This window comes from Saccharomyces mikatae (genome assembly GCF_947241705.1).
Source record: "Saccharomyces mikatae IFO 1815 strain IFO1815 genome assembly, chromosome: 6".
In the NCBI taxonomy this organism is placed as follows: Eukaryota; Fungi; Ascomycota; class Saccharomycetes; order Saccharomycetales; family Saccharomycetaceae; genus Saccharomyces; species Saccharomyces mikatae.
This window is the reverse complement of record NC_079261.1, coordinates 79,023-104,615: the sequence shown is the minus strand read 5'-3', so window position 1 is coordinate 104,615 and position 25,593 is coordinate 79,023. Positions and strand designations below refer to the sequence as shown.

Sequence of the window (25,593 nt, the reverse complement as noted above, 5' to 3'; positions counted from 1 at the left end):
AAACCAAGGATTTCATAAAGAAAAGAGTATATCTAGCAAGCGACATATTATGAGAGTTATTTTATGCTAGCGGTTACGAAATGGCATTTCCAAAAGCGCAACTTGGATCATAAATTATCATTAACTTCAGTCCAAAACCTTTTCGCTTCTTCATCAGCAGCTGTATCGGGAGTGTATACGTCTACACGTTCACTTTCCATTTCTTTATAACTTGTATCAGCAAGTGGTCCTACCTTTGTGTTTTTTGAACTTGTAGGTGTGGACAACTGATAGAACTGATTCTTCTCTATGTCGTTCACAGTCTCATGAACAAAAGTTCTTTCTGAATGCTTATCTGATATTGCTTCTTTCCTTCTAGGATATAAGTCATACAATCTACTTCTAAGACTGCTTTTGGCATCATTGTTGATACTGTCAGTTTTGAAACTGGAAGGCGCACCTGGATAGAATCTATCTGTCGACGTTGTGAAATCTGAAATGATGGTGTTTGTTTTAGATGCGTTATTAGCTGCTGTGGCCCACATTGATGATAAAGGCAAAGACAAAACAGCTAATAATGTGGCAACAGTAGTTAATACATCGGTACCCTGGCCTGGTTTTAAACTGTATGCTAAGATAAATATCACTGATGGGGCTAACAAAGATTGACATGACATAATAAGCAAAATATGAAAACTATCAAACTGCTTGAGACCAAGGAATCTTCTTGATCTAATGGCAAGAATCAATTTAACCACCAGGACAAATGACATGAAGTTTATAGAAGATGCGAGTAAAATTGTAGATGCATTGAAATATTTATCTTGGGTGGCACTAACATCTTTATAAGTCACAATCATACCCTTAACAGCGCTCACAAAATACATGACTACTGTAGTAATACCTAGAATGAAAGATATCGATGTCAACATCAAACCTATCCTTCTAAAATTATCACCCGTGAAAATAACTTTGATCTGAAACACTAGCGAAGTCTCAATAGAAGCCACGAGCAGCACTTGAATAATATTCGTAGCACCATAAACATGAACGTCACTTCTACTGATGAACTGAGGAAATCCAGTTAAGGCATAAGTCACCGAAGAATAGTTCGACAGTAAATATTTGAAATAGAGTGCAGAGTGTAGAATGATCAAAAGTAAGGAAACTTGGTTAATAATAAAGATCGGTGTTTTCCTACTTTTTGATATCATCCACATGACAATCAGGGTTAGAGCAGCCGCACCACACCTGACACCAAACATAATGGCTTGAGTAACAGTACTGTTTACCAGGCCTTGTAACTCATCAAACGTGATGGTAGTCCCATTACCGTATATAGAAGTGTAGTCAATAATACTTTGACCCGGATTATATGCTGAATCATAAAACAGGTCGCTTAATGAAGGAATTGAACCAGACATCTTTTGCTCCTTAAGTACACTTTTTAACTAATGATACATTATTAAACTGGATTAGAATAATAGTTGAAATAAGTGAACGAGAAATCATATCCTTTCAGAGTCAGATGAGGAGCTTGAAATAGTCCTTTAAATAGTATTTCTATAGCTGGAAAAACCCTCGAGACCATGTAAGAAAGCTTATTTTTTTTATAAGTGTTTCATCATGTACTTACCCAATTAGGAAATTTACATGGTTGAAAAAACTCCAACCAGCGAATCGCCAGGTACAGATTTGAAGCAGACATTATCAAAAGTCTCTGGATTCTCAGTGGGTAGAGTTGTTTCATTGTAAAGCTGCATGGCTCTTCTTGTTTGTATAAGGCCGTCGTACACATGAGACACTTCGGTACATAAATCTACGAATTTATTTGAATTAAACACTTATTCGAACACTACAATGTGTGCCATATTAAATGTTGACAAGCACTTAGGAATCGAGCTAGACCATACCTAATCTCCTTCGAACTTCTTTATTTTGGCTTTTTGGTGCTAAAAGCTGTCTTGAGGTTTCGTAGCTTAATTTTTAACTTTTTTCTCTCTGGGAAGGGGACATTATCTACAACAAGAAGGGTAGAGAAAGAGAAAAAGAGATAATGTAATAGATGTAATAAAGTACAATAATACCTAGCAAAGTACAATGACCTTACGGTATTTATTTAATATTGTGCACGATAGTCACGATAAAGACGCTGTAACAAGAGAAGGTTTTGATTCGTATCAGCTATCGCCTACTTGTTCAAATAGTGAAAAGGCAGAAGAACAAAAAGAAAAAAAGATATCGAAGTTGTTGCAGAAGAAGGATGTCAACACTTTGAGGAGTATGGGACTGGGTCCTCTGGGTTTTGTGAATAACACACTCAGAAAGGATTGCTGGTATGAGTTGTTGAAGTCGCAAGTCCATATTGATAATACTATAGAGTATATGCCACGAGTGGATAAGCATAAGGATGAGTACCAGGTGATACTGGATGCAGAAAGGTCTTTCGGGGGAATTGTCGACCAGAACTTGAAATCGCAGTTGAAAAGGCTACTGGTGGAACTAATTAATCGAATATTGAGAAAATACCCGATGTTAAATTACTACCAAGGTTACCATGATATTGTATGTGTTTTCATTATGTGTTTTAGTTGGGATGTAGTGGAAGAGAAGGGGCTGGTGCCGGAAAATGACTTGTTACGAGACAAAATTGATATGGAAAAGCTCACTTATTGCGTTGAAGCCTTTACACTATTATACTTGAGAGATTTTATGATGAACTCGCTAGATTTTTCATTTGAACAACTGAGGGTTATCTCTGCATTGATAAAGGAGTCTAGTCCGGAATTCTATAGTGTATTTAACTTTGATGAAAATGAACCTCTCTTCGCTATTGGATCCGTACTGACAATATTCGCACATAATTTGAAACCAATCAAAAGCGGTGACACCAACCTCCATAAAATCCTTTTTCAGATTTTTGATATGACAATATCCTTGCAATCTATGCATTTACCTTTAATCATATACAAGAATTTGCTGTTACAAAATGCTCCAGAAATCATGAAACAAATAGAAGCGAATTCTGATGTTTTCGAGAATGATTTTGACTTACGCCATGGTGTTATACAAACAGTGTTACAGCAAAAACTATGTGATGAGTCGCTTTGGGAAGAAGTCCTGCAAATAACTAGGCACGATTCGGCTACTGCTAGCAAGAAGGTTTTAAAAAGGGTGCGTCTAAACAAATATAGCACATTACTCAATACAGCATGTGGCAAACCGGGAAGCTTCAAAGTGGCTACCATCATATTTTATCTGAACGAACAAACAAAGATGAACGAGCGTTATAAAAAAGAAAAATATCATGGTGTTCCAACTAAATCCAAAGCAAAGGCACTAGTTCAACGACTTGGTCATTTTTTACCCTCCAAATATAATAAGTGGAGTAGAGTTTCATTACTAATCGGTATAGTAGCTATCTTATATCATTTACGGACCACAAGATCTCTAAGTTTACTGCTCAGCCTACGCTACATGGTTTCCACGAAATTGAAAGACTTATCGCATATGAACATAAATATGCGCCTGATAAATCACATATGGATGGACCCCATTAGGGATATTTTGAAACTTGGACACCCAACTAGATAACATATAACGTACTATCTATATGTATAGCATAGAAAAGATACAGACTAATATGGTATTTTTATCATGAATTTTTGTGAAAATTCCCTGCGGGAATTCCTTTGAAGATGACATAAATAATGAAAAACGAAAAACTTGAAGAATAAACTTTAGGCGTAGATAGTCAATTCTTTACTGGGACAGATTAAATTATTAGATCTCCACCAAGATGGTTTCCCAGTTCGCTATTGAAGTACGCAACCTAACGTACAAGTTTAAAGAGAGCTCTTGTCCGGCAGTAATTGACATCAATCTAGAAATCCCATGGAATACAAGATCTTTAGTTGTAGGTGCCAATGGTGCCGGTAAATCTACCCTTTTGAAATTACTGAGTGGTAAGCACCTTTGTCTAGATGGGAAAATTATGGTTAATGGTCTTGACCCGTTTAGTCCCTTGTCTATGAATCAAGTGGATGATGACGAGAGTGTTGAAGATTCTACGAACTACCAAACAACCACTTATCTAGGTACGGAATGGTGCCACATGAGTATCATTAACAGGGATATCGGCGTTTTAGAACTATTAGAAAGTATCGGGTTCGATCATTTTAGAGAAAGAGGAGAAAGATTAGTTAGGATTCTAGATATCGATGTGCGTTGGAGAATGCACAGATTAAGTGACGGGCAGAAGAGAAGAGTGCAATTAGCCATGGGGCTTTTGAAACCATGGAGGGTTTTACTACTTGATGAGGTCACGGTGGACCTCGATGTTATCGCGAGAGCAAGACTTCTAGAGTTTTTAAAGTGGGAGACCGAAACCAGAAGATGTTCAGTGGTTTACGCTACACATATTTTTGACGGGTTAGCCAAATGGCCCAACCAGGTATACCATATGAAATCAGGTATGATCATAAATAAGCTGGATTATTCAAAAGACGTGGAGTTTTCCGAAATTGTCAACGCCAAAGTTAATGGTCAAGTTGCTTTTGATGACGATAGCAATAAGGTCGTTATTAGTAAAGTGAACAGCTTACATCCATTGGCACTAGAATGGTTGAAACGTGATAACCAAATTCCTGATAAAGAGATAGGTATATAGATAAGTATATATAACCACTGAACTTTTTATGAACTTTGTATCTTAGTGGTAAATGTGATCTGATCAAGTGGGTTAGAGAAGTAGTTTGTGATCCTAAAAAATGAAAACGTCCAGGGTTTCATAATAGCGAAAAAGACATGTTGAGAAGAGAAACAACGGAATCCACCCACGTTAATGAAATTGGATAATATAGAGATTACACACTGTCAATTGATCAACTCGACGAGAACCGCGAGAATTTATAGATCAAATGCCTATGCCATCAAATGTCTTGCACAAGATTACAATATTCCGCCACATAATTCAGAATTTGAATTATCGATACTACATAAAATAGGCAACAAAAGTCAGCATATTCTACCTCTCCTGGAGTCGAAAAGCACTGTGACTGACCTACTGTTGTTGTTCCCCTTTGAAGAGATGAATCTTCATGAGTTTATGCAATCGCAGTATAGGAAAGATAGAAAAAAAAACAATCCATATTACAATTTGCTAAATCCTATTGCTCAAAATGCTGCAACTTCCCCAGTTGAGACATATACCAACCACTTGGATGTCAGCCAGTATTCTCTGTCCTTTTTTTGGCAACTGGTTGAGGGCGTTGCATTTTTACATGATAACAAGGTTATTCATCGTGACATCAAACCGCAGAACATCATGCTCACAAACAAGAAAACGACAACCCCTCCACAATTGTACATAATTGATTTCGGTATCTCATATGACATGGAAAATAAGTCACAAACAAAGGCGGAGCCAATGGATAATAAGGTAACGGATATAAGCACGGGAATTTACAAAGCACCCGAAGTGCTATTTGGGGTGAAATGCTACGATGGTGGTGTGGACGTATGGTCGTTGCTGATAATTGTCTCTCAATGGTTTCAGAAAGAAACGGATCGTATAGGTCACGTTCCAGCCATGATTGACGATGGTAGCGACGACATGAACTCAGATGGAAGTGATTTTAGGTTGATTTGCTCAATATTCGAGAAATTTGGAGTACCATCTATTCAGAAGTGGACAACCGTTGCGCAACACGGTTCTGTTGATGCATTTGTTGGTATGTTTGGCGCAGATGGAGACGGCAACTACATACTGGACCAGCCAAAGAATGTGCAAATCAGGACAATTGAGAGAAACATGCCTCGACTGAATGAAATCATAGACGTCAAGGTGAAACAAAAGTTCATCGATTGTTTTCTGGGGATGGTTTCATTTTCTCCAAATGAAAGATGGAGCTGCCATAGGATCTTGCAAGAACTGAAACGGCCATAAAAAAAAAGAACACATATGCACATATATATGTGTATATAAACATACGTATACATAAGTAAAAACTACGTGAGTGATTATTTTTTTCTTTGAAGAGCCAGTTTTATCAAGTTGAAGCAGTTCTTCATGTAAGGTAAGTTTTTGTCACAAGCGGTCACACCCATGTGTCCAATACGAATATACTTGGGCCCGATAACTTTGTGAATACCCCCGGCAATAACTATGCCGTGGGACTTCAAAAACGCAATGACACTTGGAGGGTCTGCAACGTATACGGCAGTCAAACCGTGTGCAGACATGTTTGAAGGATACTTAGCGACAGATGTCAATTTCAAGTCATTGACCAAGCTGTCTTTGAACCAGTCACTCATTTCACGATGTGAATCCCATCTCTTGCTCAACCCCTCTTCCAGGACCTCTTTCAAGGCCACGTCGAGACTATTAATTAGTTGCACGGGTGGCGTTGCAAAATAGGCCCCTCTTCCAGCCTCGTAGTCCTGCATTATGGGTGTCCATCTTCTCAAGGACGAGAAGTAGCCATGCACCTGGCCATTCACACTGTCATTCAGTGTATAGTCCATGAACCTGCTGCTGCACACAAAGATGGAAAGACCTGCTGGAGCACCAACGGCCTTTTGCGAGGCGGTTAAGGCAAAATCCATCCCCCATTCATCGAATTCAAACTCTTCACAACCAACAGAGCACACACCATCAACCACAAAGAACGTTTCAGGCGATTTCTGCTTAATCACTTGCGAAATGGCCTTCACATCGGACAGCACCGCCGTGGAAGTGTCCACGTGTGTGACTGTCAAAGCACCATAGTTGTTTTGTGACAACTTTTCTGCGATTAGCTCTAGAGGAACCGCCTCCCCTATCTTCAGAGGCTCCACAACGTCTACTTCAGCACCGTAACTACGTAGACAGTCAGCAAATCTGTCCGAAAACGTCCCCGTGGACACCACCAACACCTTCTTGTTAGGGGCCTTAGAAAGAGCAAAATTCGACGCAAACACGTCCCAGCCCAACGTACCGGACCCTGCAAGCACAAAGGGCTGAGACTTGGAAGCAGCGTCTGATTTGAAAACCGTTCTGGTGTTCTTCAAAACCCTTTGAAAGATGGAGACGAACTCAGGAGAGGTGTGGCCCAAGGAGGGAACGTCCAGAGCTTTCTGGACCGCTCCGCTTAGAATGATGGGGCCTGGAATCAGCAGTGTATCTACAGAGTTAGTCATGTTTGTTGGATTTGCGCTATGGAAGAGTAATTATATCTGTATCCTCAGCTCAAGAAGTGCAAATATTTAAAACCTGAAGGAGGACAACCATTCCTGAACACTTCTCGAGGACGAATAACGTGAGCGTGATCCTGAAGGCGGCGTGACTCTGACAGTGACTGTAATTGTGACTGTATGACTATCACATCTTTTTCGACGGTACTTTGTTATCGTTATCATTTATTGGTACGGAGTTGCCTCGGGGGAATAAGGCGGCGTTAGTAGAAGTCCGAAGTTGAAAAGCTGCCCAACCAAGGGCATATCAAGAATTCTTTATGGTTCATATAGATGGTTATATAGACAGACAAAAAAGAACGTGGCCCATTGGACGGATCCCCATATCAGCGTAGGTCTTTGCAGTCAAAGAAGGGTCTTGTCCAAGAGCTATGTTCAGTGTCGCTGCCCGGTCACCACAAATGATTGTAGGAGGGCGCGCCAACGTCACGTTTGCATGCTTGAAAAGTCTCTTCTTCTTTGGCTGTAGTAGTAAACACCAACTGGAGATCGAACAGCAGTAGCCAGTAAACAAAAGAGAAAAATACGTAAAGAAAAACCCACCAATAACGATAATAACAAAGAAAAAAATACCCTTATGCCGATTCTATTCACGAAGTGATGAAGAAATCGTTTAATTCAAATGAATTCAAACCTGACTGCGCTTCGGACAGTACAAGCAAGCCGTCCCTTCCGTAATAATAAGGAAAAGAGGCTCTTTTTGTTCAGGAAACTATTAGTGTAGAAGGAATTCTACCCGCTTCTTTTGCAATCTGCTTCTGTGAAGGTAGTTTAACCGGCTCCTCCCCCATTAGAGAACCACGACTAAAAAAAAAGAAAAAAGAAGGCAGAAAGCAAAGATATTGGGACTGATGTTTTCGTTCAAAGTAGTTTCCTGGTCATCGTAATCACGGCTGGATTACGCCAATTGTCAAGATCAATTGAATTATCAAAGGGTAGAGTATTTCCTGCTATTTCGTCGCAGAGCGGGTCTGCCAACGGCGAGGCGACTGCATCAAACAAGTTGTTGTTGTCTACCGCAGGCAGTGTGGTTGATTCTGGTATATTTTCCGTCTTGAACATCTGCAGCTCCCACGAGGTCTCTTGGTCCGATGAAGAATTGCGCATACTCTTAGGCGACAAAGTCGCTGGCTCTATTGTGCTGTTCAAAGGTGATGGTGTAAACGTATCGGATGATGAGTGCGAGCTGGTCCTGGCGTCCAGGGAAGAGTCTCTCGAACTGTGGAAGTCTCTGTACTCGTCAAGAGAAGCAGCGAAAGCATCACGGCCACAAGTCAACAAGTCCTCGTGGTCAGCCAATCTTTCAAGGTTGACGCTGTTCAACAAATTTTCCAGAAGAGAACACTTCTTCTCGAGGTACTGCAAATGTAGTCTCTTTTTTTCTCTGCTCTGGTGAGCAGCTCTTCTGTTTCTTAGAATCCGCTCGATCCTTCGCTGTTCCTTTTCCTCTTTCGTCTTGGCTCTTTTCCTTGGAGGCAGAGTCGATTTGAAGTTGGTAGGGATAGCCAAGTTCGATTGCGAATTGCTAGTTAGTTCAAAATCAGTCATTTCCATAGTTGCGGTTGCTGTCGTGGGGAGGGGGAGGAGGATGTTACGTTTGACAATGAGTTAAAACCTTGGGGTAATAAGAAAAAACAAGAAACAAGGGAAGTACCACAGTTACTAACTAATTATTCCTATCCTCTGGCTTTGTTCGTCTGAGTGAAATTTCTTGCAATATATAGTGAAAGGAAAAACGAGAACAAAAGAGAACAAGGTGTCCAAAACCAAATGCTCACTATGTACGACGTGTGTAGGTCACCGTTTTAGCCCTACTTTAAACTAAGCCTCTTCGGCTAATACCCCATCTTTTGATGTCTTTACCCTTTCAATATAAACTGCTAGCCCTAGGTCTCGGAATTCCTTTCACGTGACCTTTTTTGCACTATTTTTTTCCCGTTCGTTTTGTGGGAAGAGGAAATCTTCCTTATTAAGAAGGAAGGAGCTTTGACTTTATTATACAGGTTTTTCTGGCTCATTGTCGTTATTTTCTTCGTTAAGATGTTGTTGTTCGTATTGCAGCATCTTCAACTTCTGCATTATCTACCGTTTCATATATGTATATATTTGTATATATACATATTTTGTCTTCAACCCTCTTAAGCAATTCTGGAAGTCGTGCTGTAGAGGTTCTGTTGGGTGCTTATACTAAACTCCTAACTCATCAAGTGTTTTTCCCTTTTTTTCCCCATTCCTTTCTCTAGCCTCAATCATTAGAATAGGTAAGCCTGGTGGAGGAAAAATAGATGTTTACGAATAATACCGCAGGCGGATCTCAGGCTATGAAAGAGGGGCTTGGCATAAACAAGCTCTCCCCCATATCATCTAATTCAAACCAGAGTTCATTGACCTCCTCCAATTATGAAAAATACCTGCAGCTGGCCACAGAGAAGAACCCGTGTATGCTCTTGGAGCTAGAGCTGGACGGTAAAGTACGGTATGGCTCTCCACAATGGAATACGATCACAGGAGTCGTCGATGACAATGGCTCTTCTGCATCGTACATTGCAGACCTTATCCTCGGATCCGATCAAGACAAAGACGTATTTCAAAAGGCCACGGAAATGCTGCTGATGAACGACGACACTAGTTGCACGATAACGTTTAAGATAAGGACCGTCGATCACGAAAGTGGTACGAATTATGAAGACGATAGTACCATGACCACCTTGGAAGCTCGTGGTATTTTAATCAGGGACGGGCACACACAATTGCCCTCGCACACCATGTGGATAGTCAAACCCCGTACAAGTGATTGGTCTGATTTCTATGCCAACGAAGACGCTCAAGACGATATGGTCATCCAGTTATCCGATAATTGTGACGACATCGACATTCAACTTCCAGAAGAGTTTTCTAAGACGCTCGGGTTTGGCGCTAAGATCTTTGTACAGTATTTGAAGAGAATACGATTGGAAATGATAATGGACGAGTTTAATTTACCGTTACCAAAGGTGGAACTGTGCCGGGTTTGTGAAAACTTTGTCCCCGTTTGGTGGTTGGAGACCCACTCACAAAGTTGTGTTTGTGAGCATAGAACAGAATCGCTTATACAACTATTACACGATAATCTTCTTGAACAACTGGCAATCTTGACAAACTTTAATAAAGATTCTGAGTATAAGGGCACCCAGATTCAGGTACGTTCCGAAAACTTTCTTAACCAGGTTTTGGACTCTCTGAGAGATCTGTGTCAGGATGCCATTGATATAAACCCCAGCGAAATGGTTCCGGATCTTTACCATGGCGTTTCGACATTCTCTCAGGATTACAATAATAATAGCAATAATGCTTTGTTGGATCAATTCCCCGTCCAGAAGGACACGATCAGCTTAAACTCATATTTCCAGTTTTCTCCAAGGACCAATCACAATATTCAAAACATCACTTCATGGCAATCAAGATTTTTCCTTAATGATGATCAGGACCCTGGGCTAGCTCTTTTGATCCACGATACTTTGGACTTGGCAAGGAAAAAAGTGGATGCGGTATTGAGGTTGGATAACGCAATGACTTATTCTTTAAAGATCAAGAATGAGGTCAACAACTACGTGGTCCAACTGATACGCGAACAAATTGAAATAAACAAACATACTATTTTAACACACTCAATGAACATAAGGTCTTCGTCAATTTTCCATTCCCCCTTGCCTCAAATTCATTCCCAACAACCAGAAGTAGAACATCTCATATATTCTTCCTCTACCCCTTTGCAAGTCCAACGGAGCGATTGTACGTCCTTTGAAGCAGGCTCTAAGTCTCATTTGGAGCCTATTCCGTTCCCCCCCACATCCACTGAAGGAACACATAATGGCAATGATATTAGGCATCCTTCACCCTTGCCCCGTAGTTGTAATAACACTGTTATAAAATTACCGACACCTCAAAGGAAAATCAATTCTAGCGGATTATTCTCTGACGCGTATCTAAATGCCGACAGCATACCGAACCCAAGTATCGAATCCACAATATCTATTGATAGAGACAATAATACCGGTAGCAAGACCAGTAGCATGAAACAATATAATACAGATGACACTACTGATTCTCAGACTAATAACTTAGAGAGACCCTCCTCCTCATCATCAAGACTGGGGGTGAGATCAAGATCCATAACGCCAAGACAAAAGATAGAATACTCGCATATACATAATGATAACCGCACTAATGAAATGTTGTCGAGAGATAAAGATCTCCTTCAGCCCCCACCTTCTACAGATACTACCATAATTTCATCTAATCAAACAAATGCAACGGGCATCAAGGCCAATAGTAATAATTCTACAAACTCAGTACTGCCTAAACTGATGACGAGTATTTCATTGACGCCAAGGCGTGGCTCGCCATCATTTAGTAATCTAGCAAGCCATTCCATGCAACAAACCAACAGTTTTAAACTGATCCAAGATAAATCACCAATGTCTTCCCCTTTCACATTTTCCAAGGACTTTCTGACCCCAGAGCAACATCCTTCCAATCATGCTAGAACAGATAGCATCAATAATGCAATGCTAACCTCACCAAATATGCCATTATCACCCCTTCTATTGGCTACAAATCAAACCGTTAAATCACCGACACCTAGTATAAAGGATTATGATATCTTGAAACCGATAAGTAAAGGTGCCTATGGTAGTGTTTATCTAGCACGTAAAAAACTCACAGGAGATTATTTTGCAATAAAGGTGCTGAGAAAATCGGATATGATTGCAAAAAATCAAGTAACAAATGTCAAATCTGAAAGAGCCATCATGATGGTTCAAAGTGACAAGCCATATGTTGCAAGACTATTTGCTAGTTTCCAAAATAAAGATAACCTGTTCTTAGTAATGGAATATTTGCCCGGTGGAGACTTGGCCACTTTAATTAAGATGATGGGGTATCTACCTGATCAGTGGGCCAAGCAATATCTAACGGAAATCGTCGTCGGTGTAAACGACATGCATCAAAATGGGATCATTCATCATGATCTAAAACCTGAAAATTTATTAATTGATAATGCAGGTCATGTAAAATTAACAGATTTCGGTTTATCAAGAGCTGGTTTAATTCGCCGTCACAAGTTCATTCCACATAAATCGTCACTTAGTATTAGTTCTACTTTACCCATCGATAATCCAACAAACAGCTTTACTATGAATACTAACAATAGTAATCCTTCTCAGATATCAACTCCAGACAGCTTCACATCAGACCACAAGCCATATAACAGAAGCAAGAAATCATCGCTAGGTCAACAATACGACCACTCAGACTATTCAAGTGCTTCGAATTCTCACTCGATGACACCTACACCCAGTACAAACACTATTGTTTACCCTTCTTACTATCGTGGGAAGGATAAGTCACACGGAAATTCAAACATTGATCTCCCAGCGTCCCTAAGAAGAAGCGAGTCGCAATTGTCATTTTCTCTACTTGACATTTCCCGTTCTAGTACACCTCCTTTGGTAAACCCTCAAAATTCCAATACTAATAACATAATGAGGAGAAAATCGCTAACTGAGAACAAGTCTTTTTCTCATGACTTATTGTCTTTAGATGCTATCGCGGCCACAAACACAAATTTCAACTCTAATAATAACACTTCTCTTTCAACAGCACCTTCAGACATGGCATTGTTTTATCCTGATGATAGCAAGCAGAATAAGAAATTTTTTGGTACTCCTGATTATTTGGCTCCAGAGACTATTGAAGGGAAAGGTGAAGATAGTAAACAATGTGATTGGTGGTCGGTTGGTTGCATATTTTTTGAATTGCTCTTAGGGTACCCTCCATTTCATGCAGAAACACCTGATGCTGTATTTAAGAAAATTCTTTCAGGGGTTATTCAGTGGCCAGAATTCAAAAACGAGGAAGAAGAACGAGAATTCTTAACACCAGAGGCAAAAGATTTGATCGAAAAATTGTTGGTTGTGGATCCTTCTAAAAGACTAGGCGTAAATGGAATTCAAGAAATCAAAGACCAACCTTATTTCAAGAATGTGGACTGGGAACATGTTTACGACGAAGAAGCTTCTTTTGTTCCCACAATAGATAATCCAGAAGATACAGATTATTTTGATCTTAGGGGTGCAGAGCTTCAAGATTTTGGGGACGATATCGAAAACGATAATGCCAATATTATGTTTGGTAAACACGGTATTAACACTGATGTTTCTGATTTGTCTGCGGCTAATATCTCACTACCATCAAATCAGAGGAATATATTATCCCGTAAACTATCAATGAGTAACACCACTAATAGGAGCTCAAACAATTCAAACATTAGTGTACACGATTTTGGTGCGCACACTCCAGTTAACAAACTAAGTATTGCTTCCGTACTGGAATCAGTGCCTCAAGAAGCGGGATATACTACACCTAACGGAACAGGTGCAACTATAACTAGTACTAAAAATTCACCCAATCCAAAGAATATATCATTAGCTATACCTCCACATATGAGAGATCGTAGATCAAGCAAGTTGAATGATTCACAAACGGAATTTGGATCTTTCAACTTCAGGAACTTATCTGCCTTAGATAAAGCTAATAAAGATGCTATAAATAGACTTAAAAGTGAACACCTTTCTGAACAACCTGGAATACATAGAAGAACTTCTTCTGCGTCATTGATGGGATCATCTTCAGATGGATCAGTATCAACTCTAGGGAGTAACGCTTCAAACAATACACCCGGTGGCAAATTGAAAGTGCACAAACCTACCATATCTGGGTCACCCTCAACATTTAGCACCTTTCCTAAAACATTTTTGAGGTCAGACTCATTTTCTACAAGATCATATTCTCCTGAGCGGAGTATTAGCATTGATTCATCCACACTATCGAGGAAAGGAAGCATAATTGGGGATAGTCAACAGATGACAGCAAATAGTTCAGATTCACCTACGATGACTAAATTTAAATCGCCATTATCACCTGCTAATACCACCACAGCAAGCTCATATTTTTCGAGGCAAAGAGTTTTATCAAAGAGTTTCTCACAAAGAACGAACTCCAGTGATCTCTCAGCTGAAGAAAGTGACAGATTGCAGGCTATATCAAGAGTTAACTCTTTGAGAAACAGGAGGCGTAGTGGCCGTAAGAGCTCCAGTACTTCCGAGATTGGATATCATATGGATGTTCTTGTTTGTGAGCCTATTCCAATTCATAGATATCGAGTCACTAAAGATTTAGAAAACCTAGGCTGCACTGTTGTAAGTGTTGGTGCTGGTGATGAATTAGTTAGTAGGGCTACTAGCGGTGTAAGTTTTGACTTGATTATGACGGCCTTGAAGCTTCCTAAACTAGGTGCTATCGACATTGTTCAACTGCTCAAGCAAACAAATGGTGCTAATTCAACAACACCGATTGTAGCCATTACGAACTATTTTCAAGAAGCAATAACCAGTAAAGTTTTTGATGATGTGTTAGAGAAACCCGTGAATCTTGACGAACTGAAAAAACTGGTGGCTAAGTATGCATTGAAAAAGTCTCAAGAAGATGAAGAGCACACCATATTGAGTGATTCTGATGAAACGCATTGATAAAGCTGTGAATGAAAATATTAAACAAATGCTAAAATTAAGATGGGTTATCGCTCTTTTACTTTGAAAGTTACTTTTCTGGATTGTTTGTTACCTTCATTAACTTACGGTATTTTTTTATTCATATATAAATATATATATATTGTTGATATAGTTATTTTAAAGGAGAGTATTCTTCGATATTACTAATTGTTTGGTGATACTGTATTCATAACATTTTTTAACAATATTTTCATATTTTGTAACTAAACTCAAGACTTCCCGAATTTTTTTGAGTAAAGTTAAAACGTGTATATCATTTCTATATATAATACTGTTACAGTTTCCAAGGGCCTTTCGTTCATACTATACGTAAATGCACAATGAATGATTTCAGCAAGCATTCAGATATCATCCGGGAATGAAAATTCCATTTTCCTTCTCCCTCGGGAATCCATATCATCATCCTCTGGAAGAATAGTTCTTCCCGCGCTTAATAATTGAAAGTTATTAGGACTTTGTGGTGGATTCATATTTGGTGTGGAAGGTAATTTGAGCTGTCGCTCCGCTGAAGATTCGGTGGATGTTTCAACTTTCTTCATTTCTCCAGCCAAACATGCTTTATTCTTTAATTCTTCCTCATGCATCGCTTGTTTTATTAGCTGTAATTCATGCATCAACGCCCCATGATCTACAAGAGCAGCATCTTTACGTTTTGGATTATTTGTCCCTTCCTGTTCATCTGGGATTTCATTCTCATTGTTATTGACGACGTTTTCTGGTGAATCCTGCATGTCCCTTCCCTCCTCGACAGCTTCTTCAACCATAACTTTCCATTTGGACTTCTTTGGTTTCAACCATTTGGGTACCCAACTGTTATGCTTTTTTCTTTGATTCAGTTTTTTTTGTGCTGCATCAACATCATTTATTAACTTCCTTTTTCTTTTCACTTCTTCGGGGTTCATCATCTCTTCTATCTCAACAAACTCCTCGCTTAAAACTGCAATACCAATTCTTTTCAATAATTTGGGCATGCTTTTACGATAATTTAAATGACCATCAACAAATTCTGTGCAATTAACATTTTCAAAACCTTCAACGTCTTCTATTGTAGAAATTCCCATAACAGCGCTAAATCCCCCAGCAGCAGCTCTAAATAAATATGCCAAGAACCAATCCTTATCCGAATAACCGTTTACAAACCTCCCACTGACTACAGACCTTGCCATGACGAGTTGTTCCTTTTTCATGACAGCCGGCGTACCAAAAAGGTAAACATTCTCAATCAAACCTAAAGCCCTTTTCTTGCACAATTCGATTAAACAAGAAAAAATAACTCTAGCTCCTATCGAAAAGCCAACTAGTGTAATTGGGCGAGCACCCAAATTCCTTGCAATGAGAGTATCTGCGAGAATTTTGCCTGCTGACCAAGCTCTGTCCAGAGAAACATTCCATGGGTTATCTAAAATATAGCCTAGTTTTGACAAAGCCATTGGCCATTGAATAGAACTGATCAATGCTGTTAAAACGGTGGCACCCAAAATTTGCTGAAGTGAGGTAGTGAAGATTTCGGTAGCCACAATACTAACCGTTTGACCAATAGACTTTAACATCTCCGGTTCCCAATATAACGAGTATAAATCACCTTCAACAGGATCTACCGTAGAAAATGGTAATCTAACATCATCTTCGTTACCAACCATCCAACCTGACACTGTTAGTATCAGATTAACTCTCCTATTATTATGCAACGGTCTGAACTCAAAGGTTCGCACACTCCCCATCCTCTTTGACATACCTCTCGCACCAATGTTAGCACCAATAGCAGTACTTGAAACGGCAACCACGGTAGTACCACCCACACCAGTTAAAAAACTAGTAGCACCAGTTATGCCTATCGTTGATAAACCAGCAGCAATCCCTCCACCGATAACGGGTGCTAGTAAACCGCCACTTAGTCCAAGGACCAAAGAACCACCTACCATAGCCAGTGCAACATATGCCATTTTCTTTCTTCTCTTACTTTTCCTTCTATTTTTCATGTGATCTTGTTCATCCCATACTTGGTCCTCTGTAGATTGCTCCATATCCAAAGAATCTGTTACTCGTCTTTCAAATTCACAAATCTCCAGACTTGTCATATTCAAAACTTTTGCGAAGTTGATTAACAAAGTCCTTGATCTTGAATCATAAGTGGAAGACTGTAAGCATATTAGGAAAAGGTCACATATAATAGTCCATGCTACATCAATATTTAATCTATCCTGGTTCTTTACATTTTCCGGGTCAAGAACCTTTGATGGAACCTCCAAAGATAATGTAGATTCTCTTGCTTTCGATATCTCAGATGTTTGGGATTGTTGCTCTAGTTTAGATGTACTGGGTTGTGCCGTACCATTTTGTTCATTGGGACATTCGTCATTGGTTGTTTTATCCGGAGCACTTCTGTTGTGGCCCGCATCATTCTCCCATGGATTATCAATGCTCTGAGTGGTTTTTAAACACTTACACAAATCTTCTAGTTGGATTTTGTGCAGAGAAAGTTTCTCAATCATTACGATTTCTTCTGGAGATATACCTAAATGGTCATATAGCCTTGATAGTACGACGGTTTTCCACGCAGCCATGTCTTTTTGGGTAAACTGTAGCCGATGTGCCAATTTTTTATGGGATTTGATGTCAATACAGAGACACAACGTCGCCAAATTAGTACACATTTGATTTGCCAAAATGTTTATTGCACCTATATAGGCAAACTTCTCCATATCAGATAATAGGTTTTTCGTTATGTTTAACTGCGAGTCCCGATTCAAGTCGTTTACCGGTTCCACATCATCCTCATATTCGTCATAAGAATCATCCCCATCATCGCTATTATTTTCATTGTTTAAAGAGGTAGTTGAAGGGGAAGGGGTTAGATTTATGGAGGTTTGCGAATTATTAATTTTCTTTTTCAAAACTTTATGGTGGAACAGGAAATCTGTCTTTTTATTTGTACGATAGGATCGCTGAGCTTGCTGCTCTGCGGCCATTTTCGTATAATCGAATCTTGAGTCATTGGCACTTTTGTGGTTGTTCACCGAAGGAACTATGGGAGGTGAGTCTGAAGGCAGTTCTCGATTTCTGACCTTGGAGGTCAACTCTAGTTCACCTCTATGATTATATATATTGAACGACGATATGGCGGGCATCTCTTGCCATCCTCCATCATCGGAATCCGAGTCGGAATCAGAGCAGCCTTTCGACTTCGTACTTGACAAACAATTGGGATCCTGTACCGATTTGAAGGGATCCTGCAGACGAAGATCTTTGCTCTGATTAACGCCGCTATCTTCTTCATGGGCTTCTGAGTGCAATGAGGAAAAACTCGTATCCGCATTTCCCGCTCCTTCCTCATGAAATGAATCCTTATTGCGTGCTTCCTCCCCTTTTTTCTGCTTATAAAGTTCTTCTTTGACATGTGTATGCATAACAGTTAAATCATCTTGGTCAAACGAGCCGCAATCATGTTCCGAACCTGCTTCCGGTTCCTCACTAGTATGCTCTTCTGAATCCTTCAAGTGCCTTGCTATCTTCAAGCCTTTTAACTGTATACCCAAATCTTCTTCTGAATCAGACATTTACTAATTTCAAAACTTCAGTCCTCTTTCTTCAATCTTGCTTATATTGTTATCTTCGAGAAGCCCTTCCACTATGCCTTCTAAACACTATAACCACTAAAATCAACTGTGCCAGCCAGTATTCAATATACAAAGCTATCGAAACTTGAATACAAGCTCACGTACAGTTTAATTTCCTATCAATACTACTAACTCTTTGCTACTACCACGATAGGACTGTTCATTTGCACCACATTTCCTTTCAAACTCTCAAGCATTAAACTCGAAAAGCTTTCGAGACTGTGATTGAATAATAACATCCAGACATAAAGAATATATAACCCACACACTATTTGTTTTTTTTACTTTTCTTGACAACGCGAGGCGAACGGAGAAATTTTTCAAGCTAGAGTGGTAATAACTGAATATTCTAAATGTAGCATAGGAAGGTGTTTAGTCTATTAGAAGATATATTGAACCCATCCATATATTAATTTCAAGGTCATAACGTAGTATTGCAAACACATATCATAAAAAAACATCACACACAATGGCTCCAAACGTACGTCAAGTTCCCATCTTCTACCATAGTTAGAGAATGAGAGAAAACAAAACTTTTAAAATGTTTGTCTATTCCTGCCGTTAATTTAACAGTCTCGCTCTCGCAGCGATCTAGTGGTTCCGTTCTTTCAAATAATTGCATTTTTGCATTAAGCTATTCTGTATTTTAAAAATTCACTCCTTATAGCTTTAGAAAAGGAATTGTTCCTTCTTAAGTTATATCAAGTGATTGTTAATAGCAGTAGGCTAGACATTTTTAACTCGTCAAAACGAGAAAAAGAAATTCAATCATAGTTATGGAGTACTAACAAAAAGTTGTAATAGACTTCCAGAAAGCAAAAAATTGTCAAGACCTTAACCGTTGACGTTTCATCTCCAACCGAGAACGGGGTCTTTGATCCAGCTTCATACTCCAAGTACTTAATTGACCATATTAAAGTTGATGGGGCTGTAGGAAACTTAGGAAACACTATTGAAGTTACTGAAGACGGTTCTGTTGTCACAGTTGTGGCCACTACCAAATTTTCTGGTAAGTACTTAAAATATCTAACCAAGAAGTATTTGAAGAAGAACCAGCTAAGAGATTGGATAAGATTCATCTCTATAAGGCAAAACCAATACAAGTTGGTATTCTACCAGGTCACTCCTGAAGATGCTGACGAAGAAGAAGAAAACGAAGAATAAGTAGACTTTAACATGTATACTCATCTATAAAAACTATTCATATAATCACTACCCTTAATATTAACTACCTTTTGTCCCTCTGGGATTTACGTATTTCATTTTGTTTTTGCAAAATTATTACTTCACGAGAATTAGTGGAAAAAAAGAGAAGAAAAAGTAATACTTGAGGTTTTCAAACACGAAGATCATCAAAAATACCAAGAAACGTCGTCCACAATATACGAGCCAACCAACCATATATCAACATACCATGTCGTTCTTCAATTTTAAGTATGTTCGTACTGTTATTATCATGTTCTAATCTAAACCCGTGTTATCGTTTTACTAACTAATCATTCACATTCAATCACAACTGGTTGATCTGAAGTGTATACTTCTTAAAACAGAGCATTTGGAAGGAACTCAAAAAAAAATAAGAATCAGCCACTTAATGTTGCTCAACCGCCAGCCATGAATACCATTTATTCGAGTCCGCATAGTAGCAATTCCAGGCTATCGTTAAGAAATAAACATCACTCTCCCAAGAGGCATTCCCAAACAAGTTTTCCCACACAAAAGTCCACACCGCAATCACAACAATTATCATCTAGTACGCCACAATCCCAGCAGCAGGAAGCTAATGAAAGGCCAGAATCACAACAAATAATGTTTTTGAGCGAACCATTCGTAAGAACTGCTTTAGTGAAGGGTTCATTCAAAACAATAGTACAACTGCCCAAATATGTGGACCTGGGGGAATGGATAGCATTGAACGTTTTTGAATTTTTCACGAACTTAAATCAATTCTACGGAGTTGTGGCAGAATATGTAACGCCTGATGCCTATCCAACGATGAATGCTGGCCCTCACACAGATTATTTATGGTTGGATGCGAATAATAGACAGGTTTCACTCCCCGCTAGTCAATACATAGATCTAGCACTAACATGGATAAATAACAAAGTCAACGACAAGAACCTTTTCCCGACTAAAAATGGACTGCCATTCCCGCAGCAATTTTCAAGAGATGTACAGAGAATCATGGTACAAATGTTCAGAATATTTGCACATATTTATCACCACCATTTTGACAAAATTGTACACCTATCATTAGAAGCCCATTGGAACTCATTTTTCTCTCATTTCATTAGTTTTGCTAAAGAATTTAAAATCATCGACAGGAAGGAAATGACTCCACTGCTACCGTTAATTGAAAGTTTTGAAAAACAGGGCAAAATCATATATAATTAGTAGTGGACTACACTATTATAACTAGTAGTTATCTTCAGTTACTCCCATTTAGACACTTAATAAACTATCAAAAAGAAGAAATAATGCAAACGAGAAACGCTGGATATACATATACATATACACACATATATATATATGTGTGTACAAGATAAATAAAAATAAAACGCAGATAGGCGTTGGCTTGTTGTTAATGGCTCATGAGAAGAAATATTGACTACCTCTTAATACTTTCACATCAAAATCACCTTTTGGGGGAATCTCAGGTAATCTCAATGGTAAAAGAACACTCATACCACTATTGTCATCTCCACCATTTTCTAATTCAAGCCCGTCAAAATCTGTGACGTCTTCAAACAATGATACAGTTGTAACCATCTTTTCGCCGACGTTTCTATCGTCTAGTAGAGGGCTGTTCAATAACTCCTGCCTTTTCTTCTCGAAGTATATTTCATCTGCTAATGTAGTGCTTCTTCCCAGCTTTTTAGATAAATCCTTACGGATTCTAATAATCCTTTGAGCTAAATCCGTTGATCTCTTCAATTTTCCAATTTTGACGTAATTTTTATATCTTTGACCAAATTCCTCTTTTAATCTCAAAACTAGATCTACCTCGTGTAATTTGATAAACTGTTCTCTTAATACCACATTCATAGTGTCAATATCAGATGCATGTGTCCAATAGGAATCATGAACAGAGGCAAAATCCAAACCCTGCTTCCCACATTCTGCTGCGCTTAACAACATATGCGAAGCATCCAGTGAATGAATGAAGTTTGGTGGAAGACCTGCTTTCTGTCTTCTTGCATTGACAGGATTAACAGCAAATGGATCACTGATGAAAACCGTTTGCAAATTTGTCTCAACTTGCCTTTTGCTTTCTTCACGATAAGGTTGAACGATAGGCAAGCCTAGTGGGGTCGTCCATATGACGGATGACATGAAGTCTGGCTTATTACCATTCTTGAAAGATTTTTCATCAACATCTAGTCTAATTGATTTGGATATTCTTTTCGCACTTTCACCTAACCAATCCTGAATCAAATGTGCACTATGGAATAGCTCACGTATAGCACCAAATACATGCTTAGTTAAGTATTTAGAAAAGTCTAAACTCTCTTTTCGGTCATCGAAAATCGGGCTCAATTGCTTGGCTATTTGAAAAGTGGCACCGACATAAGTAACACCATAAACATTTGTCATGACAGTTTGTTTAACAACTTTTCTTGTTATCTTATCCTTTAAAATTTCGGCATTTTCATCACCTTTTTCTGCTGCAACCTCTAACCTCTTTTGCACTAACTTTGCAACATGAGCATAAACATCTTGGGGCTTATCGCTTGGAACTAAATTCACTTGAGTTGCACCTTCAACATCACCACCTAAGGCAGCGTAGTGTTGCAAACCATTACATGTACCGTCCTGATGAACAGGTTGATGAGAAATGAATTCTTCCGGGTTATCCATTTTCATGACCTCATTCAGCTCGAAACACGTAGCCAATGCTTGCCATGGCTTGTCAGCAGTGGTCCACCAGCGATCTCCGGTTAAAGGGTTTTCCGCAGAATCTTTAATGTCCTTCAAATGTGATTCTGTAAACGTAATACGATCCTCTAAACGCAATTTATCAAATCCGAAGAGATTCGATAAATGAATCTTTAACCACTTCAGACCAGAAGGCCCTAACTTTTTGCCATGCCAAAAGACCAAAAGACCACGACTCATATCATTACCAAGATGATTGAAATGTGGGGACAATGGGTAAGCACGTCCCCTAAAATCTAAGTTATGTGGAAAATACAACTTTTCACCCAAAAATGCCCTTGCAATTTCCAACTTGTAATTTGTGTCGCATCTATTTGATCTATCAGACGAGAATTTATTGGCAATTGTTTTAACTTGTAGCTTCCAAGCTCTTAATATGGAGGGATCGGAGCTCTTCGGAGGAGCTGGTGGTAAAATCATTTCGTCTTGAGCGCCTGGGATATCCAAGAATCCTTCACCTTTGTTCCATACTTGTGAAACCACATCAAATACTTTTCTATTCACAGTCCACGGCGTATTTCCCAACACATTCAAACCATCATAAACACGTTTTATGTCACCATTATCCGAGGCAGCCTTCAAATATGCGACTTGTTCAGGTGAGTCTTTTGTTCTTAGAAGAGTGGATTGCGTGTAATGATACCCACCCGATCTCCAATTAACCCACGGTTTTGGTTCTACCAGCATTGGAAGTAATTGCGGTTGAACGGATGCAATTAATCTCTCACCGTTTAATTGATGAATCAAAGTCTTGTGAATCTTCAAAACACCTAATTTAGAACCATTGTGGTATTGATAACCATGGGCAAAAGCCGGAGCTTCACCATGAACTTTGGCTTTTGTTATGGGATCAACACCTTGGACAGAAACCTTTGCAACATGAATCAACATTGAAATTAACACGGAGCCGATTTTAGCCCTAATGTTCTGGGGCCACAAAATTTTCGATTGTTCAATTTGTGATGATCTAAATACAGATTTGGCGTTCTGTACCAGTTTTTTGAATTCAGGGGATTTTCTGTTTACATCTCTAAATGTTTGAGATTCACTTTTCAAAACTTGCTCAGATCTGAACTCCATTTCGATAGCTTTGCCTACCGATATAACTGCTCTTGCGGTTCTCATCCCTTCGATAACACCACCTGTGGAGTTTAACTTTAATAATTCCAGAATGGTGATGACACACATTTTACCTGGGTCGATCAAGGTAAGATATGGGCCGTAGCCAAGGCGGTTTGTTTCCACTTTGTTTGAGCTTTTTCTATCGGATGGCTTTTCTGATAACAATGATTTACAGTGACTAATTTCTTCTTTCACTAAAGGCAACATATCATTGTACCATTCCCACAATTTTGCATTTAAGTTTTTTTCAATTGAAATATCACCTCTAGCTTTTGCCTCTTCAAAGTCGTGCTTCCATCGTTCTCTTGCAGCTTCTGTTGCGCGGTTTTCTAGCACCTTTTGCCTATCTTGATTAAATAAATTCAACGCACTTTCAAATGCTTTTTTTTCTTCTGCTGTTGGCAATGAATTGTAAATTTCATAGAAATTTATAGTATTATCACTGTCATCACCATCTTTTGCCGGCTTCATATTTAAAACGTTATCATTGGCATCGAATTTGAATCTAGACACTTGCTCTCTTTGCTCTGAAGTCAATGATAACCCCAACAAAGTATGTCTAATAACCCTCATCCCAATAGTATCCACAGCTATTAGCTTCTCAGCATCTTTTGGTAAAACTCCTGTTGAGTCATGTAAAGATATTTCCCGAAGAGGTTCTAAAGAAGGTTTCTTCGTAGAACTAAAGCTTGTGTTTAATGTTTTATCTATCTTTGAATTGTTGTAAGTTTCCGCACTTTTTGTACCGTCTTCATTTTCAATAATATTTACAGGTGTAGAAGATGGTTCAAGTGACTCTAATATTGGTCTTACAGAATTTGGTAGCTGAGATGGTGAAATAACCTTTAAATCATTCACCAAGATATTCAAATCTGAAATGGTTAAAATATCTAGGTACGATAAAATTTCCCTAATGCCATTCACGCTCATTTTCAAATAAGCAGAAATTGTGGGTCTCAGAAGTATCGAACTTGTTGTTGAGTGAAAATTTAAAGCGTGATGTATCATTATTGCTAGAGTTTTGTCATTATAATTAACGTCTTTGAAACTTATCTCCAAGTCGTTTGTTAATTTTTCGTTCATTTTCAAAATAGGAAACTTAGAATTGTTTTTGGAAAATGCGTTCAAGTACATGTTGTAATCCTCAATAAACCTCTGTTTATGTTCAGGTATCAAGTATAGTGATTCTAGTATAGAAAATGCTCTTTTCATCAAATTCGATTGCAAGCACGCTTCTAACAGTGACCATAATTGCATCACATCTCTAGTTCTTGTCATCGAGGTTATTGCCGAGGCATGTGATTTGTTAAAAGGATCAAACTCTAGGTTGGAGGAGTTTTTCCATTGGTAAGATACACTGCTACTGACATCCTTCCTGTTTGTATTAAACAAAGGAAAATCATTGCTATTTATTATACCTGACGGTGCAGATGAGTTAGACGATGAGGCTGCTACCAGGGGGTCTTCAGGTATTAGTATTGTATTTGTTGAATCTGGCGAAGGTTTAAACAGCTTGGAGCCCTTTGACGATATTAACCTTCGGTGAAGAAATGATGTTTTCACTAGAGATTTATAGGTTGGTCTTAACATATTGAATGGATATTAAAAAAGGAAAAGAACTGAACCAGAAAATGTTTAAGGCTTATAGAAGCAGAATATAAATGAAGTATGAACAGGAAATCTGCTTTTGTTTCTGACCTGGGTTGAAAAGTCTTTCTGAAGCGACTTTTTTGAAAACTATTCACAAGCTAGCGGTATCTCGTGCAAACGCTGAAAACAACACCTTTTGGCCTTATATCTTCACGTAGACGTCTAAATCAAAGTCGCTCTTGCTGTAATTTTCCATCTTCAAAAAGAAAAAAAATAGAACCATATGGATGAAAAAGTTCGGGGTTAGCCTTGGCTATAGGTGGACCAAAACCGATTAACCATACATTTGGCCACCAACCCCGGATCACTGCAAACGAAAAAGTATGGGGATGCTCCCCGGCATTGAATATGTATCACTATTAACGTCACCAGATTGAAATGTACCGGCTAGATGAAGACTATTTGATCAGCTAGTTACTTCTATCGAATAAAGTGGCCAAAACCAA

At 38.9% G+C, this 25,593-nt stretch overlaps 11 protein-coding genes across 11 annotated transcripts; 6 read left to right on the top strand and 5 right to left on the bottom strand.

Moving 5' to 3' along the window:
• Positions 1–107: 107 nt before the first annotated feature.
• Positions 108–1,403, bottom strand: STE2 (alpha-factor pheromone receptor STE2; the record flags this gene model as incomplete). Its single annotated transcript, XM_056222081.1, has 1 exon — positions 108–1,403. One exon carries the CDS (start codon positions 1,401–1,403, stop codon positions 108–110), a length of 1,296 nt encoding a protein of 431 aa, XP_056081808.1.
• A 676-nt stretch (positions 1,404–2,079) lies between these two features.
• On the top strand, positions 2,080–3,573 carry GYP8 (GTPase-activating protein GYP8; the record flags this gene model as incomplete). Its single annotated transcript, XM_056222080.1, has 1 exon — positions 2,080–3,573. The coding sequence occupies one exon, from the start codon at positions 2,080–2,082 to the stop codon at positions 3,571–3,573; it is 1,494 nt and encodes a 497-aa protein (XP_056081807.1).
• Positions 3,574–3,778: 205 nt separating this feature from the next.
• CAF16 (putative ATP-binding cassette family ATPase CAF16) lies at positions 3,779–4,648 on the top strand (the record flags this gene model as incomplete). Its single annotated transcript, XM_056222079.1, has 1 exon — positions 3,779–4,648. The coding sequence occupies one exon, from the start codon at positions 3,779–3,781 to the stop codon at positions 4,646–4,648; it is 870 nt and encodes a 289-aa protein (XP_056081806.1).
• Positions 4,649–4,822: 174 nt separating this feature from the next.
• Positions 4,823–5,926, top strand: CAK1 (cyclin-dependent protein kinase-activating kinase CAK1; the record flags this gene model as incomplete). The annotated part of the gene is made up of 1 exon (XM_056222078.1): positions 4,823–5,926. The coding sequence occupies one exon, from the start codon at positions 4,823–4,825 to the stop codon at positions 5,924–5,926; it is 1,104 nt and encodes a 367-aa protein (XP_056081805.1).
• Positions 5,927–6,000: 74 nt separating this feature from the next.
• On the bottom strand, positions 6,001–7,158 carry AGX1 (alanine--glyoxylate transaminase; the record flags this gene model as incomplete). Its single annotated transcript, XM_056222077.1, has 1 exon — positions 6,001–7,158. One exon carries the CDS (start codon positions 7,156–7,158, stop codon positions 6,001–6,003), a length of 1,158 nt encoding a protein of 385 aa, XP_056081804.1.
• A 644-nt stretch (positions 7,159–7,802) lies between these two features.
• Positions 7,803–8,766, bottom strand: HAC1 (transcription factor HAC1; the record flags this gene model as incomplete). Its single annotated transcript, XM_056222076.1, has 2 exons — positions 7,803–7,858; positions 8,106–8,766. The coding sequence occupies 2 exons, from the start codon at positions 8,764–8,766 to the stop codon at positions 7,803–7,805; spliced, it is 717 nt and encodes a 238-aa protein (XP_056081803.1).
• A 731-nt stretch (positions 8,767–9,497) lies between these two features.
• On the top strand, positions 9,498–14,780 carry RIM15 (protein kinase RIM15; the record flags this gene model as incomplete). Its single annotated transcript, XM_056222074.1, has 1 exon — positions 9,498–14,780. The coding sequence occupies one exon, from the start codon at positions 9,498–9,500 to the stop codon at positions 14,778–14,780; it is 5,283 nt and encodes a 1,760-aa protein (XP_056081802.1).
• Positions 14,781–15,163: 383 nt separating this feature from the next.
• On the bottom strand, positions 15,164–18,379 carry MIL1 (Mil1p; the record flags this gene model as incomplete). The annotated part of the gene is made up of 1 exon (XM_056222073.1): positions 15,164–18,379. One exon carries the CDS (start codon positions 18,377–18,379, stop codon positions 15,164–15,166), a length of 3,216 nt encoding a protein of 1,071 aa, XP_056081801.1.
• Positions 18,380–18,908: 529 nt separating this feature from the next.
• On the top strand, positions 18,909–19,603 carry RPL22B (60S ribosomal protein eL22; the record flags this gene model as incomplete). The annotated part of the gene is made up of 2 exons (XM_056222072.1): positions 18,909–18,920; positions 19,244–19,603. The coding sequence occupies 2 exons, from the start codon at positions 18,909–18,911 to the stop codon at positions 19,601–19,603; spliced, it is 372 nt and encodes a 123-aa protein (XP_056081800.1).
• A 450-nt stretch (positions 19,604–20,053) lies between these two features.
• MOB2 (Mob2p) lies at positions 20,054–20,833 on the top strand (the record flags this gene model as incomplete). Its single annotated transcript, XM_056222071.1, has 1 exon — positions 20,054–20,833. One exon carries the CDS (start codon positions 20,054–20,056, stop codon positions 20,831–20,833), a length of 780 nt encoding a protein of 259 aa, XP_056081799.1.
• A 195-nt stretch (positions 20,834–21,028) lies between these two features.
• On the bottom strand, positions 21,029–25,087 carry RPO41 (DNA-directed RNA polymerase; the record flags this gene model as incomplete). Its single annotated transcript, XM_056222070.1, has 1 exon — positions 21,029–25,087. The coding sequence occupies one exon, from the start codon at positions 25,085–25,087 to the stop codon at positions 21,029–21,031; it is 4,059 nt and encodes a 1,352-aa protein (XP_056081798.1).
• Positions 25,088–25,593: the final 506 nt, after the last annotated feature.